This window comes from Falco biarmicus, chromosome 2 (genome assembly GCF_023638135.1).
Source record: "Falco biarmicus isolate bFalBia1 chromosome 2, bFalBia1.pri, whole genome shotgun sequence".
In the NCBI taxonomy this organism is placed as follows: Eukaryota; Metazoa; Chordata; class Aves; order Falconiformes; family Falconidae; genus Falco; species Falco biarmicus.
Window position 1 is genome coordinate 58,211,420 of NC_079289.1, and position 16,578 is coordinate 58,227,997.

The following is a 16,578-nucleotide window of genomic DNA, read 5'->3' on the forward strand; positions in this document are numbered from 1 at the left end:
TTTGTGTGTGGTACTCCTGGCAAGGGACAGCAGCGTACAGCTCCCTGTGGCCCTGCATCCCATTCACATGGTGCTTGTCTCGCTGCTAAACTTGTGTCTCTTCCTGCAGCCAGTGATCTTTATATGTAAATAAAGTAATTTTTTTGACATTTCATTTGCCAAAACTGGGAGAAGAAAGCGAGGGCATGTTGAACCCTGTGAAAGACATATTGTGTGGATTCTAATCTAGGGTTGGAGGGGAAGTGCCTGAAGTTTTTTGTGTCTTTTCTGATGGTAAAAATGACATTATTTTTTCTTTCATTATTTTTTTTTCTCTGTAAATAGAGTATGTCAGATTTCAGCCCAGTATGTAGAATTTTTAAAAGTTACACGTTTTTTAAAATAGCCAGGAGTTTGGGAGGTTTTCCGTGAACTCTAGTGGAAAATATATTCAGAAGTCCAGATGTTTTCCCTTTGGAGGACTTAGAAGTATTCTCAGCTAAGGAAGCAACCTTGGCCAAGAGCAGAGAGATTATTTCCCATGCACTGAGACTTCTCAGGCATTTAAAAAAAATCCAAAACACCCACAAAAAAAAACCAACAACCAAACCCAAACAAAAAAACCCCCACCACCTCCAAAAAGCCCCTTTCTTAGCCTGATAGAAACGTTTGCATTTCTAAAGTAGTTCACAGACTTGAGCAACTTCCTTTCCATAGCCAAGCTTGGACTTTGATCCTTACTTTTGGACTTTGTGATCTTTACTAGTACGTAAAAACCCTACAACCAACCCTCTGAGTCCCATGAAAATGGAGTCTACTGCAAGATAAATTATTTGAAAGAAATTTGATTTTCATGAGCTAATGTCCATATCTGTCTTTGTGTAACAGTAGGTTACAGTTACAAAGCCACAGGCATTTGATTAGCAAGGCTGAAAAATGTCACTGTACAAATGCATTTAGCAATTCCAGGGGGGAAGTACAAGTTGCTATGTACTTGGTATTAGATGCAGCTCTGGATCTTGCCCTTCTGACCACCAGTGTTGCAGAAAGAGGAATTATATGCCTGTGTGGCTGTTTGAAACCCAGGCAAAGCAGTGATCATAGTCATGCCTTTCAAGAGGCATGCATCCTGTTTGGAGATACACTTGACAAAGCTCAGCAAGACAGGACTGAACAAAAATAATCCCTGCTGGAGAACAAGACTGTCTTTCCTTTGATGGCCAGCAGCCGGATTCATGAGGTCACTTCCAGTCAAATGCAATATGAAGCAGAGCTGTGCCAGCAAGGTTAGAGGGAATCTCATGCCACCAGTGAAGTGGATCTACTAAGCTGTGTTTGAGATGAGATCTTACCTCTTACACGAGAAATATGAAGTTGCTATAAACTGCTAAATCCTGTTGGTTATTGCAGTGGAGTGCCAAGGAGTGTTTAGCCAGACCCTGCCACGTTCCTCCTGACTGGTGCGCCGGTACCAGGAAGTGCAATGAAAACATCTCTCTGCTTGCTGCCTGCTACCTGTGCAGGAATTTCCTGTTCCTCCTCTTCAGGAACTCCCCTGTCTGTCGCATTTCCTATCAGCCAGTCTAAATGTTTTGGTGACATACAGAAATTTCAAGGCGAGGTGCTGAGAAATGTCATTGAGCCCAATAAGCCATAGATATTTCCTCAGATTTGTTGTTTTGACAATTGTCACTGTGTATTAAATGTGAAAGGTGACACTTGGCATCGTTAGTATGGGAACAGGTTATTTTCAATATGTTTTCATGAACTTTGTGCATAACAATAGTTATGAGGTGAGCCAAGATGTTTGGTGAAATCTGGTGTAGGCCTTACTTGGCTTGGATCCAGAAGTAACTAATGATAAGTATGCATCTACTTCTCTAGCTAATAAATTTAGTGTTTCCATTTCCCTTTTTCAGGCTTGTTGCAAGGCACAATTTTTGGAAACGCCTTGCTGATTAGGTACCTGAACTTTTACTTGCTTAGATTTCAGCTGTCTAAAACCCCAACCTTCTTAAAATAATTGTCAAAATTGTTAGCAAGTTAGTGTGTTAACCTTGGCTTAGGCAGCTAATTTCTCCTGTGGCCTCTGTTCTGCCTGTTGATTCCACAGGGAACCTGAGCACTTCCTTTGGGGAGATGTTCTTCACTGGGCACCTGAACCCTCAGGAGGATACTCATGGCATAACACAGAAAGACGTGTTTCCAAGTTTTAAGGCTCTGAAGGCTGCAGTAAAATGGTGTAGTAAGCTCTATAACGTACAACAGATGAACAGTGTAGCAGAAATTATCCTTAAGAAGATACCTAAAGATGATGAACTTATCTCTGTGGATTTCTGACAGAGAATCTAAACACCTGTAGGAGTTGGTGTGGGAGAAAAGCTCTACCAAAATAAAGTGTCTTTGTTTTAATGGAGCTTAAACTTCACCTTCGTACTTTCTCTTTAGGCTACTTGGTGCTTGCTGATGCTAATATGTGGCCACCACTCATCAAAACAGTTGTAGCATACCTTTGGACACTAGTTGTTAGAACAAAGTGGAAGAGACTTGAGAAGTCAGGATGCGGGAACTGAAACAGAGTATACATTTAAATAGCCAAAAATTGTTTGTTTACTTGTTTCACTCTGAACTTCCAAGAATGGAGACTCAGCTCTTACTCCTTTGCTGCCAGGTGTGCTTCTTTAAGCTAAAGTTGAAAAGATTCAGGTTTCTTGTATTACCTGGTAACTAGTGGAGCTAGAAAATGCTGCAGGAATAGGTATAAACCTACATGTGGGTTGTGATGATGTATCATTATTTTTTCAGTTTAAGGGCTCTGTGGATGAGATACTCTTTAAAATGTGTATTAATTATAACATTACTTCTCTTCCTTATTTGGCTGAATCTTTTGTCTGTAATTGGTCTTTAATTAAGGTTTACAGAGAATGAGATGAAAGAAATAGTGATTATATTTTGCCCTGAAAAAGACTGCCCCAGCTATCACTGTTGCTATTCTCGTGCCAACCTGCTTTCTCATCTGCTTTTCATCCTGTTTGAGCTAATTCTGCAGCAAGCTCTGGCTGTATTCAGGAGCCTCCTGTAACTTTATCAGTGTACCTGGTGTGTCAAGGCAAATCTAGAAAGAGAGTGTATTTTCTCCTTATATGAGATTTGACAGAAAAATGTATTTAGTATTTTTTTCAATTATGCTTCCCAACTGTGTGTATAGTTTAATGGTATTTTGTGTACCTCTTGACCATCCGGTGAGGGAAGTGCTTCTGGTTAAAATAGGAGAAGCATGAAATCTCTGTTAAAAATTCTTCTTCTGTCTGTTTCTTTTTTAGAATTCCTGTTGCTAAATCAAAGAGAAGTACCTGGGAGCTCTCTGTGCGTCTAGGAGATGGAATTTACCTGGTTGCAGTTTCTAAGGATGGCTCATCATTTTCTGTAAGTTCTGTTGTTTTTTTCTTAGAAATTTGATGTATTGAGTCAATGTATATTCCCCTTGACACCTACTAAAATTTTCTATGTGTTCAGTGATCCAACATAGATGCTTGTTTTGTCTTTAGCAGGCATTGCTGTAAATTACAAAACAGGACTCTCTGTGTTAATTAAGTAGTGCTAGCTTGCAAAGATTTTTCTCTGTTTGTGCCTGTGGAACGTTTTTGTATCTACTTGTTTATGAAATCATTTTCTAATTAACAACCCTGTTTAGTGTCTTGTTTAGAAGTAAGGTCTTATGCTGCCTTGTAGATATGAGAGCAAGAAAATAAGCGCAATGTCAACAAAAATTACATTACCTTGATGTTATGTGTAGTTAGTGATTACAAAAAACCCAAACAGATCAAAGAATCAAGCAAGTGGATTGTGTAATTGTATTGCAGTGGAATTATTCAGCACCTCAGCAGTAAAACTGTGCGTAGTCATAGTAAAACACTAATGTTTCAAGATGTGCCTAGGTCACTTCAGATGAGTGTGTGTAAACTATTGTTTTTACAAATATACTAAGATAATTACTTAAGCACTTAATGTTGTCAACTTGAAAGGCAGACAGACCATGACAGTAGAAGAATAGTAATGCTGTGTTCAGTAGTTCAGCTGTTCAGCAGAATAATGCCAAGATGCAAGCTGGTTGAATTGATTTATAGAAAGAGCTACTTTTAAAGTCTGTTAATGGTAGTTCCACAACCAAACTGAGATTTTTTTTTTTTTTTTCTTTTAAATAGACAGTTGACTCGCATAGAACCTGTTGACTCATAGGCAAATATTTTCCAAAAGGCCAGTTTTTCTTAGAATCATTTGAAAAGCCAGGACTATGAGGAATCTCAGAAGTCCTCTGGTTTACTTTGGACAGCTGTTTACTCTTCTTACGTGTCTTTATTGAAGAAACTTCTGCAACATCTTCTCCATGACATTTTTTATAGTCATAATGTTCCCACTTATGTTGCATTTAAAGAGATTTCTTTGAAAAAGGACATTTAAATTAATATTTCACACAGTGAAGACAGTGTTGTCTCACTGATTCACTTTTGCTTTGCTCTGCTGAAATTTCAGTGTAAGGACATGATTTTCATGTCTTTTTCGGTGATTGTTTTCACTTCTGTGAACTGAGGTAATGAAAACCTAGCCTTTTGTAAAAAATCTTTTTGTTGGCCTAGGTGGGGCAAGATGCCTAACCTTTACCTCTGTCACTCTTTATTTTACATATACTCATGATGAATGTGAGAATATGAATAGAGAGCAGGGATACTTTCTGTTCTATGTGGATCATAGGTGCACTGTAAAAAGGATATGGAGATGAATTGTTGTGGTCAGCACCTTTAAAAATTTTCTCCTGCTAGCGTACTACTTTAACTCTGAAAGAAGGTGGTCATTTTAGTTGTAGCGTTTCTTTTAGAAAGAATTCCAGGAGGTCTTGAGCAACTATTTACTCAGTGCCTAATACATAGTGTTGCTCCATGGCAGTGACACTCACCCTGCTTGTGGAATGGCACTTCAGGAGCGAAGGCCATGTCTGCATGCAGCTTTTTACTGAATTAAATTTATTTCAGGCCCTAACAGGCATCCTGTGAACTTGGATACAACCTACTGCTCAAACAAAAAACATCTCTGCCAGATTTCAGCCCAATTTAGCATTGGATTGGCACTGGTTTGTGTGACAGAGATAGACCTTCCCCAGAGTAGTCATTGCCCCCAGCCTTTCCACCTTTTTATTGCAACCTTGCTGTGTAACAGCGGTCAGCATGGAGCTGCCTGCTGCTGTGAGAAAGGTAAAGGGTGGCTGCTGGTGTCTCTGAGCGTTGCGTAGGCCCTTTCTGCTGTGAGCTCTGAAATCTAATTCCCATAGCTGAACCTCCTTGAACTAGGAGTTCTGTTTAGCACATCTAATTACACAGGCATGCATCTGTGGACGTGTATTCTTTGAGAGAATTACTTCAGTTTCGTTTAGTTACCTAAACTCTTGCTTATATTTACTTACATAATTCAGTGAAGATACATCTTTAAATCAAACTGAGGAAAGTTTACAGACAGAAGAGGCCTAAGCCTCCTTTTTTGCTGTTGTCTCTGTTGATTGTGAAGGTAACTAAACATACAAGCCCATATGAGAGTCAGTCCTAGATTCCATTTACAGCTGAACAGCTGAGTTGTAAACTGCACTGTGTTTCTCCAGGTGGTACGGACTCTGAGAAAGGATGCTGAACATGTAATGCCGTTGGTGCTGATTTACCATTTTAACACACAGAAAATCATTCTCACCTATAGCACAGTCCAAACCCATCTCTCAGTTTAAATGGAACTGCTAAACAGTTCTGATGTCTTGCAGCAGTATGAACGTTACAGGGCTGTAAGCCCAGTTTAACGAGGTATATATGGACTGATTTCCAGTCCTTCGGTTTGTTATTCAAAAAATAACAAATGAGGAGGTTCCTGCTCATGTCCTTGTGTCCCTGCAGTATGCTACTGCTGTTACCTTCTGCTGCTAGGTAAGGAGGCAGGAGCACCCCCAGCGTCATGGGTGAAGAGGTGTGTAGGCAATAGGGAGGAAGTAGTGGTGCTGGGTAGGACAGGCTGTGTGCCCTAAAGGTTGGGTCAGAGGGATTGGTGACAGCAACTGTTGCGTTCTGATTCTACCCTAACCAAGCCTGTATACACGGGGAGAGATAATACCTTATTTATTGGCATCTGGAAATTCCTTAGCTGGTGAAATAAATCCCAGTACGTGGATTTCACTGTGCCCAGAGGTCTATCTCACTTAAACATTGAGGCATAGTGTATTAGGATTAACTCCTGAGCTTGGATTTGTAAAAAAGTAGGTAACTCTTTTTGAATACCAGGGTTGTTCAGAGTTGAACCTATTTTTCATTGTTACTGGATAAGTAGCCTAGGACATGTTATTCTTTATTAATAATTTTATTTTTGCTGGGGTTCTCCTGTGATTATATTGCAGACAAGAGAATATAGTAAATACAGCACAGTTAAAATTCTTCTGGATTATTATTGAAAGATGTACAATGGAAAAACAATAGCCTTGAAACTTCAAAGAAGAAAAGCCAAAGACCAAGAATGAGAAATCTTTGTTTCTGATCAGGAGGTATAACAGAAAAAAAATGGGGAATTTCAAAGCTTTCTTTATTAACTTTGCTGTCAGAAACACAAGCCTCACTTTTTGAACCTCTGCATTTACTTTTTGTTATTAAGTGGGTGTGACATGGGCTTCTGACTTTGTGGGTTGTGTCCCCTTGTGGCTTGTGACAAAGATAGCTGAATCTGTGGTGCAGTTAGATAGCCCAGTGGGAGGGCCACCTTCACATTCCCCTTCAGAAGTTTACTCCTGCTGCAAACTGTGCATTGCAGCAGCAGTGTTTGCATCCTGATTTACTTTGTTTACCACTGGGACTCTTCCAACAGTGACTCCTTTCTTTTTTCCTTAACTCTTATACTCTCACCAGCCGAAACCTCACCACCTCACAGTGTGCAGTGCTTTTGCTCTCTGTGCAGGGAGTGAGAGCAGCAGGCTTCTCCATGGTTCCCGCTGTTTGTGAGCAGATCATTCGTCAGCATCTTGGTCTAGGGGTCATCTGTGGTTTTCTTCGTTTATCATGAGAATCTTAATGAATTGTGCAGTGTTAACTGCTCTTTGCTGTTCTCTATTTTTCAGGATTTTTAGTTCTGTAACCATCTGGTTTTAACCACTTCATTTGTAACAGAGGTCCTTGATGCAAGAGGCCTTGTTTCCCCAAACTGAAGGACTTAAAAGATGTGGTCAAGTGCGAGCAAGACTGTTTGCCTGAAGCAGTGCAAACAAAAATACTAGTTTTCTTGTGTCCAGTGGAGGTTAAAAACTTCTGTTAAATCATAATTTGATACTACTTCTTTTAAAATAGAGTAGCTCTGCTGTTATTCTGAAGCCAGCAACATATATGTTAATACTGAAGTTTCTATAAAATTAGTGTACTATAGAATTTTCAGTATCAGACAGTAGTTTCTGGTGATACCCTATCAACATAAAAGCAGACACTTTCACAATTAAAAGGATCTAATGATCTGACTTGAGAATTAAAACGTAGCAATTTTGGTGAGATCTGCTTGCTCGTGTACCAAGAATTTGCCAACTAAATTCATGTAAGTGTCATTTATTCTTCTTTTTGTTCTTTGACCTATATATTAATTATTAGAAGAATATTTAAGCTAACTGCTTGTCATATATATCCATTTAGTTCTTTGGAGGACAGATAGTCAGGTTCTGGGCTTTGATTAGTGTTTTTCTTGCGCTTAAAATTTTTCTTCTCATCAGTGGAGTTAAAGATCTTACAATCAATATGGCTGCTAAAATAGAATTTGAAGGAAGAATACCCTCTGTTACATGAGACTAATGTAAAACAGCAGCAAACATCCCAGAAGCATCCCACCACCAAACTCTGGAATCTTTTGTTTAGTTCAATATCAGACAGGAATCTTTTTCATCATGCCATTTTCTATTGCTAGTCCATAAAATTTGTTTGTTTTTATGATTTCGTTGATACAGAGACTTGATCCAGTTTTGCTGATGAAGGTTACAGCCTGATCTTTGTTTACAAAGCTTGAATGTTCTGTAGAGTACCAAAGGGTGGGAGAGACAAAAGCAAACGGGAACCTACATATATTGAGAAAACCTGGTAGCTGTGTGGTTTCCCTGCACTGTGTGAAATTGAACCTTCAAAGCCAAATGTCAGCCACCAAGGATGCTCTGGATCCATGTGATGGTGGCTTTGTTGCCTGTTTGCAGACTTCCTTGCCTGGCAGCTCACAGCCAGTGTGGAGTTACTTTGCTAATGGAACAGTATACTGGGTGGGAGCTGCCCTATCCAGCCGCACTGCGAGCATGTGAGCAGCCCCTTAGCCACTGGTGTGTGTAGAAGTTTCGTGTCATGGACAGCCATGAACTGACTTCTCCAATGGTGATGGATTTCATGTAGGTAATACACTTAAAATGTATAATAAAAATAATAGCAAAGAATTTAAGTGGCCTAAGCAAGGGAGAACATAAATACATTGGACCACGTATCCAATAATAAAGTTCAGTTTATTGGGTCCACCACTATAATTTTCAATCAACAAAGGAAATAAAGGTAAGTGATTATGTGACTGTAGTGCAATCTTTTCAGTGCTATAACCTACCCTCCTCACTTCCTTCAATACTCTTCAGTTCTATTTTTCTGCTATGAATGTCACTTGAAATAGACAACTAAAGAACAGTTTGTATTAATATCTTTGTGGTGGAGGAGGTGGTAGAAAAGGGATGGGCCATCTTGATTTTTTTTTACACCTTGGCTTTGCCAAAAGGAGTGATAGAATGCAAAGGCTCAACTGATGAATACCAACAGTAAGTAATTACATTTTAGGAGGTACAGTCATGTTTCTCTTTGTTTGAAATTTGTTGCTCTATGTGGAGACTGAGGACCTAATTTTAGTTGAGCAAGAATTTGTAGCTGTATTTTATGTAATAAACTGCATTCTTCAAAACCTTTTGGCATAATCCATTTTCTGATTCTTTGCTATAGTGTAGGAATCCTCTGTCTTGAGTATTCTTTACAGCAGATTTGCATGATTTCTCTGCACTTTCTGTTAGGGTGGTTCATCTATGTAGTAGATGCATACTTTCCCAGACCACTTAGCCTCATCTTCTCATCTGTTCAGTTGACAAAGAATTTCCAGATGTTTTCAGTTATAAAGTAGCTTCTTACCATTGAAGTTGTGGTGAATGAAAGTTGTTTATTTTTTTAAAAAAGCATAAGGTGAAATAGTTCAGAAGTTACTTTGAGCAACTGGAAATTTGATATATTTCCAGTGGGACCTGTATAGGTCAAATGCTGAATAAGAAGAGTAGAGAAAGCTTAATTAAGTTTTTCAGATTGCTACTAGAATGGGCTACCATTTATCACAAAATGTTGGACCACTTCCTAAATTCAAATTTAAGAGCAGGTAAATACATTACAGGCATGAAATCTGTGTGAAAAAATAGTGAAGCTTGTTCAGCCCAATGAGAAATTGATTAATGAATGTTTTTAATAATTTTTAGGAAAAAAACAATGGTTTTTTTCCCCACCTGTCTTTTTCATGAGATGTGAAGAATTTGTTAGCTATCTATGTAGGTGGAAAATTGGCCTATGTACCCTCTTAATATTTGCAAGAGAAAACCTATTGTATAGTACATAAAAGAGTAAAAAAATACAAATCTAAGGCATTACTGTCACCGTTATTTGAATACATCCTGTATCATCAGCATGGAGTAGGTAAGATATCTGTATGCTTTAATTTAGTTAGTGAATCATGTATATCTAGTTATGATTAAGCTTTGACTTCAAATTAAAATGTAATAAACATTTAATTAGGAGAATTCTTCTGTATTCATTTGCTGTAAATTTTATGACTGAGGGCTAAGTTGATTTAAAATTACTTTAGGAAATATTGTCTTTGTTTTTTTAATTCTCTGGGGGAAGAATAGAATGCCTAAGAAGAAATATCACTGAAAAATCAAACTAGATGCAGCTGAAGTATAAAAAGCATCAACTGTAAAAAGGTATAGTATAATATAAAATCAGAGCAATGACACAGAAAGCTTCTGTAAGCAAACTTAGTCCACATTTAATTCCTTGAACACAAATGTGAATGGAGTGGGACCATAATTCAATGCATATTAAGTTTTGTCTTTCCAGTAGTCCATGTAGTAGAAAGGTAACATTGCCCAGCCGTATCAGTATAAAATTACTAAATGTGTTAAGAGAACCAGTAAAATACCAGAATTATTATTACTAGTATTTTACATTTCTAGTATGCTTCAGGCACATAACAATATATAACTAACTGGTCATATAAAAGAAATATGAGGGCTGTATTAATAGGGATGAAAAGCACGTACCTGTAGGAATTAATAAGAGCAGTAGCCAGTAAAGATACAAATGAATGTATATCCCTAGAAGCAGTAAATTAAGATTTTTCTGATTAGTCGAGTTCTAAATATATGATGTTATAGATCAGAAAGTTAGATATGTTATATTGTTATACGTATGGAATAAAATACTCTGTTATTACAATGCCCTGTATTAGTTTGAATGAAGTGCCAGTGCCAGTGTAAAGGCACAAGTGGAGGGGGCAGCTCAATTAGATAATCCTGACAGCTGTAAGCACAAAACTTTTCCTGCCTTTTTCCAGGCGGTTTATGTTTTGCTTGCAGAGTAGTACATAAATTCTTCATTGCAGTACATGTGCAGTTGTGCAAATAAAACTCTTCATTAGCAAGTTCTATAGGTCACATACTATGGAATCTATCATTTTAGAGGTTGTGTACCTACTTTTTAAATTCAGGTTCAAATCCAGAATATCTTCTGTTTGTAAGACTTAGATGTATTCGTATAATGGCATTTTAACGTGGTATGCATAAGCTAGCCCTGTGCTGAGAGCAGAGCCATTTCCACCCTTGCAAAGCAAGGCTGTTATCGGTAGGCTATAGTAGTGCTCCTACTTGTTGACTGACTCTGTGGCTTTATTGATCCTGCGCTCCTTTCTGTGCAGTGGCAGATTTACTGGAAGGGTAGAGGATGCCCCATCATATGCTGATGGGATGGGGACAGTTTCTCCTGGGAGGCAAGCACTCTGCGCTTGAATCCTTCAGTCTGAGGAGAGCATTGATCCTTGTGTTCTGACTCTGGGCAAGTGCTTTAATTGCTACGTTTCTGTGGCTGCTGACATCGTGTTTTTTAAATGAAAGTGGCCTTGGCCTCGGTATCTTGTCATGAACTCAGTGTTCCTGGTATGCATTTCCACTCTGCTGCATTGAGTCTGTCAGAGAATTTAGATGCTAGGATGTTAGATGAGACAGAGGTAGACATACTTAGGTAAATATTAAGTATACTCATACAAAATTTGTATGTACTTACCTTAGGTGTGCTTGTGTACTAAGCAAAAAAAGAGAAGCAGAGTGTGTCTGAGTTCTGTGTTGTTTTATTTTTTTAAATGCCATACAGGTTTAGCAGTAATTATGTGCAAGGGACTGGTACAATAGGTGTGTATTTGCTTTGTAAAGAGAGATGGTTGGTGTGGGTATCTTGGATTAGTTTATTCACACAGTATTCTATGAGCATGTAAAGAAAATACCTACAAGGTTGAGAGGTAAAAATAACGTGAAAAGTAATGAATTAATTGTGTAGTTTTAAGTATGCTCTCCCCTCTGTGTCGGGCCAGTGTAATAGCTTGGTTATAGTTGTTTTTGGAGATTTGTAGTTCTGCTACAAAACCCACGGTAACATATGGTCTGGCACTAGTATGTGGCCTACAAGGAATGTTTAAAAAGAAAATACAGTAAAAGGTCTGAAATGCTAAAATGTGAAGTATTTTAAAAGCAAGCATGGTCAGTTTTTATTTTATTTTAGAATCTGACTTCTCTTCATTGTTTTAAAGCATAGTTCCTTAGAAGGCAGAGAAGGAGCTAGATTTTTACAATGGTTAATTCTAAATTACCTAATGAAGAATTCCCCACACATGTGGCTTCATAGGATGAATTCCTGTGGTATGAAAAGGGACGCTATGTTCTGCCATGGGTCATGATTCAATGATTCCAGGAATTCCAGTGAACAAAAAACTGAAATATAAATTAAATACCTGTAATGATACAGAGCAAAATATACCATCTTCTTTCTTCAAAAAGTCTTGTTTCTGGCATAACAGCATTTAATGCATCCTGCCACCCTTCCAGTCCTCCTGTGGTCTTTCAGTGTAAGACTGCAAACTCCTTGGGGTATGGGTGTTCAACACTTCAGATCCTGCACCACAGTGTTCCTATAATTATTTTCTAGTTTCTAAAAACAATGCTTACATGAGCATCACTTGGATGCCTTTCTTTACCATTGATTTTTGCATCCAACAAAACTGGAAATAAAAAGCCCAACCAACTCCTCCCTGCCCTCAAACCCCCCCGCCAACTTCCCAAGCCCCCTCCCCAAATTTTGTGGAATGAATAGATTAAAAAATGTTGTGAGCTCCTCCTGCTGGTTTAGCAGTAGCAATAGTTACATTTTAAAACATACTAATGTAATGTTAAGAGCCTACCTTATTACTACAAAAAGCCATAGTTAACTCTGCAGCTCCTGGATGGTGTTTCATCATTAATTCTGTTCTCTTGAGCAACTCTCAGCACATTTAATATTCAGTATGACATTCTACTTTGGGATCTCATGATGCTTTGGCATAGAGGGGGGAACTATAAGGTCGTTGCTGCTTTGAGTTGCTTTCTTAGCTCTAAATGTCTATGCTGCTTTTTTCTCCCCTTTAATTTAATTTTTAAGTAAGCCAGACTATTAACATTACTTTAATGTAGCTTTTATGGCTTATGAAAAATAATACTGCTGTAGTGGATAGATGTGCGTCAGCTGTGACTAAATGTTTTGATGTAGTCTTCTCAAAAGATAGACTAGAAGAGCTTTCCTTTGAAATATGTGAAGCAGTTTTAGACACAGCTTCTCAGATGGATCTAATTAGTCTTTCATACGGACTGGATGTCCGTTTGTTGCAGCTGAATTCTCATTTCATTCACCCATAACTAGAAACACCTCGCTTCAAACGTGTTTCTTCAAAGAAAGAAGGGTTTAGGGTTCCATGTTTTACTGCTTTTTGATGTTGGTTTCCCTTTAACTGAGAAGACCTTATGTTTATACAACTGTTATTATTAAGAAAACATAGCTTTGTTCGTGAGAGTTCATTCAGTATCAATGTTGGCTATTGGTAGAAGTCGGAGATCTGTGGAATAGATCTTGCTATAGGAGACTAGTGGGACAGCTGTATGTCTGGCTATTAAGCTCATTGTAACGAAGATTTCAATTCAAGCAGCATGTTCTAATAAAACCAGGGAACCTCGGGTGTGGGAGGATGAAAATTAAGATTAGAGGTACAATCATCAGTGTCATCAGTGGGTAGCAGTCCTATTTATTATTTATATACAGTAGTCACTGAGGAGACATTGTGCTCTGTACTGTTCCCCATTTAGGCTATGTTTATGTGGCACAGTTCAGTACAGCACAAAGGAACCTGCGCTGACCAGCCTCGTTTGGGCAGTGCTCGTTCATGCAGCTGTACTGCTCCCAGTTGAACTAACTTGTTTAGAGCTGGCACGGGCAACTCCATGTGACACTGCATTGTGCCATGTTGTAACACCTCTACGAAGAGTGTCACAAAAGCTGTAATGATAATGTCTGACTGATCAGTGTAAAATATTCAGCGAATGATACTCCGATAGTGCTATGGTTGATGCTTAAGGAAAATGAGTGGAAGGAAGGGGACAGCTGCTGCGCCTCTTGTCTGTTCCCCACTGGCTGCTTTGAGGCCGTGGTGTCCTTTGGACTGAGGGGGGTTAGTTTGCAGAAAGAGGCTGATGGTACTGGCTTTGCTTCTCTGCTTCTCAGCAATGCAGCTGAGCTGGTTTTGCCTCTGGTGCTGCCATTCACCTCTCCTCTTCCCTGTCAAAGGGCGGGCAGTCCAGTCCGGCTGCCTCAGATGGCACCTGAGACACAGAGAGTGATGTGGTGGGCTTGGGAGCAGCCTGGCGTGAGCAGAACTGGCTTTTCTGCAGGGTTGTCTCTTCAGTCCCTGTTACTTGTCCACATCAGTAAGTCCAGTAAACTGCTAGGGAAATCTTAACTGCCATACTTCTGCCCTTAGCCCCACCCAGTCATTTCCTCCATTTGCTTCTCACTATGTCGTCCTCCTTTCTTAAATCCTCTGCTTGTCCACAGGCAGCTTCATGTTCCCAGTTTGTCCTGCCAGAAAGTAGGTCTGGGTCTGCTGTGCGGTCGCTCACATTCAGGTTGGCCAGCCCAGCTGCTGGGTGACAACCAAATTGTCCGTGTCCATCCAAGAGCTGAATGGGGGCAATTCTTTTGTTCTCCGTGCAGCTTCCCAAAACTTAAAGGGATTTTAATGTGTTTGGTTAATATTAAATTAAAATGTATTTTAATATTGATTTAATTTAATATTAAAATTAAAACACTGACCAGTCAGTGGGTTCAGAAGGTGAGTGTCTGGTAGGGATTTAGAGGAGGGACTCGCAAATAGTGCATTTTTGTTAACCTCTTTTTCCTTTTGAGTTCAGGCTAAAGGTGCTCTTATTGAAAGGGTTAAGAAAGAGAACAAGGTTACTCTGAATGCAGGAGGGAAATGATTTTAAATTATTAACAATGAACTGCATCACTGTCTGTGGCTCATATAAAGAATAAAAAAGGAACCTCATTTAAATAGTCATAAGCTGCTGCCAATACTTTATTTCATTTTCCAGAGAAAATCTACGGATCTCAAGGACATACAATAAATTGAAATCAACTGGAATCCAAAATAGACCTATAGCTCCATAATTCTAGAATTATTTCAAGTAATATTATATGCACCAGTCTTTATTTCAAAGGTGGTTGTTGCAGTTCCAAAATCACCTAGATTTAAGGAATGCCAGAGGTCAGGTATGCATTAGCGTATCTGTGACTGAATGCAGAATCCCTTTGCTGTTCAGTGTGCTATATATGCCAGCTCTGGGTGTTTCCCCTAGTTTATGCACCGATGGGGACTGTTGTCTACAAACATTTGCTTCATTTGTTATGGGAATGTAAAGAGAGGCAGTGCACTAGGGGAGGGCAGGAAGAGAAGGGTCAGTCTTGTGGTTAAATGGGGCTGTGTTCTGACTTCTATCCCTGCCTCTGCCCAAGCCTTTCAGAGGTGCTTTGCCAAATCTTTGGAACTATATTTCCCATATGCAGCCAGTTCTGCAAGGTCTTCATTTTCTGGGCCTCAAACTTTACACTAGAATCAGTCGTGGAAATGCTGAATACTTATAGCTGCTGGGGAGATCACTGCTGTCAGAATATTTAAAGTTACAAAGCACTCTGCAGTATCAGGTGTCACGTGCATTATCTATTTAGTATGGTCTTTAAAAACTGTAATCTGTTGGTGTCTCTCACCTCTAGTAAATGGTGTGAGATGAAGAGAATGTGGTGAAAATAAAGGGATGTTTAACGTGAGAAGAGTGGGATACTATGTGCTAAGGGAGACATGAAAAGTGTGATGAAGATGACAATACTCTTCTCTGTGGGCTAATACTTGAGTGGCATGCAGTAAGCCTACCCGAACAATTTGGAGACTAGTTTTTTTGCTGAATATTGTTCAGTAATGTGTCAACAGTATTTGAATCTGTTGAAAATCCATATACAAAGGAGATGAAGCCAGGTAGTGCTTCATATCTCAAATTTCATCAGTTTGATGTTCACAGTCACATAAAGTTGTGTCTGAATTTAGGAACTCCGTGTGTATGTGAAAGAAAGAGAGAGAGAGAACTCCCTGTATTTTTATGTAATAGTTCTGTTCCCCCCCTCCACCCCCGCCATTTGCTTTGTAATGTAATGCTGATACTCTGATGATTTGTTAGCTGGGTTGTATACGTTAAGGTCATTGCATGGACCTCTGCAGTGAGCTGAGAGTGTAATTGCTGGTAAGATTGCCATTTTCTGTGCAGCACTGTAATAGCAATGAACAGTAAAGGTCAGAAATTTGAGTTTTATTCCAGACTCCACTTCTAAAGGGTGGTCAAGCATTCAAAGGTTGTACCTTCTGTGTGTTTGCTTCTTTCTGCTCACTGCTACTAACGTGTCATTTTTCAAGTCCTCCCTCTTCTCAGCTTGTCTTTTTGTTCTGGTTTCATTCTTGTGGCTAGTCCTAGTTTCCACGCCTCAGTCTTCTTGCCTGGTCCATGCTCATTGTCCGGCCAGTCTGACTCTCCCCTTTGGACTTCCACATCATTTGGCAATCAATCTTGTTCTCTTCTGCAGGGCTTTCTCCCATGTAGCTGTGCCCTTCTCCACAGGCCTCCAGGCTTTCATCCATGCATTGGTACTCATTTCCATTTTTATCTCCCAGAGCCTCAGCATTGTTTTTGCTTGTCCTGTTTCTTCTACCTTACTATTTGTCTGGTACTCTTTGCCTTCACCCTGTGCTTCTAGCCCCTTCTTCCTTGCACAATCAGTGCATGCTTCTGTCGCTTCCATCCAACCATTGAATTAGGTTTCATGTGTTTGTTACTTCAGATTTCTTCATTTTTAGTATTCTTGC

The 16,578-nt window shown here is 39.2% G+C and overlaps 1 protein-coding gene across 1 annotated transcript in view; it reads left to right on the forward strand.

The window, feature by feature from the left end:
• The window catches only part of PCCA (propionyl-CoA carboxylase subunit alpha), a 309,664-nt gene that overhangs the window by 194,449 nt on the left and 98,637 nt on the right, over nucleotides 1-16,578 (forward strand). The window contains exon 21 of the mRNA XM_056329081.1: nucleotides 3,303-3,405. Within this exon, the coding sequence (XP_056185056.1) occupies nucleotides 3,303-3,405 (103 nt within the window). The remainder of the gene's footprint in view (nucleotides 1-3,302; nucleotides 3,406-16,578) is intronic.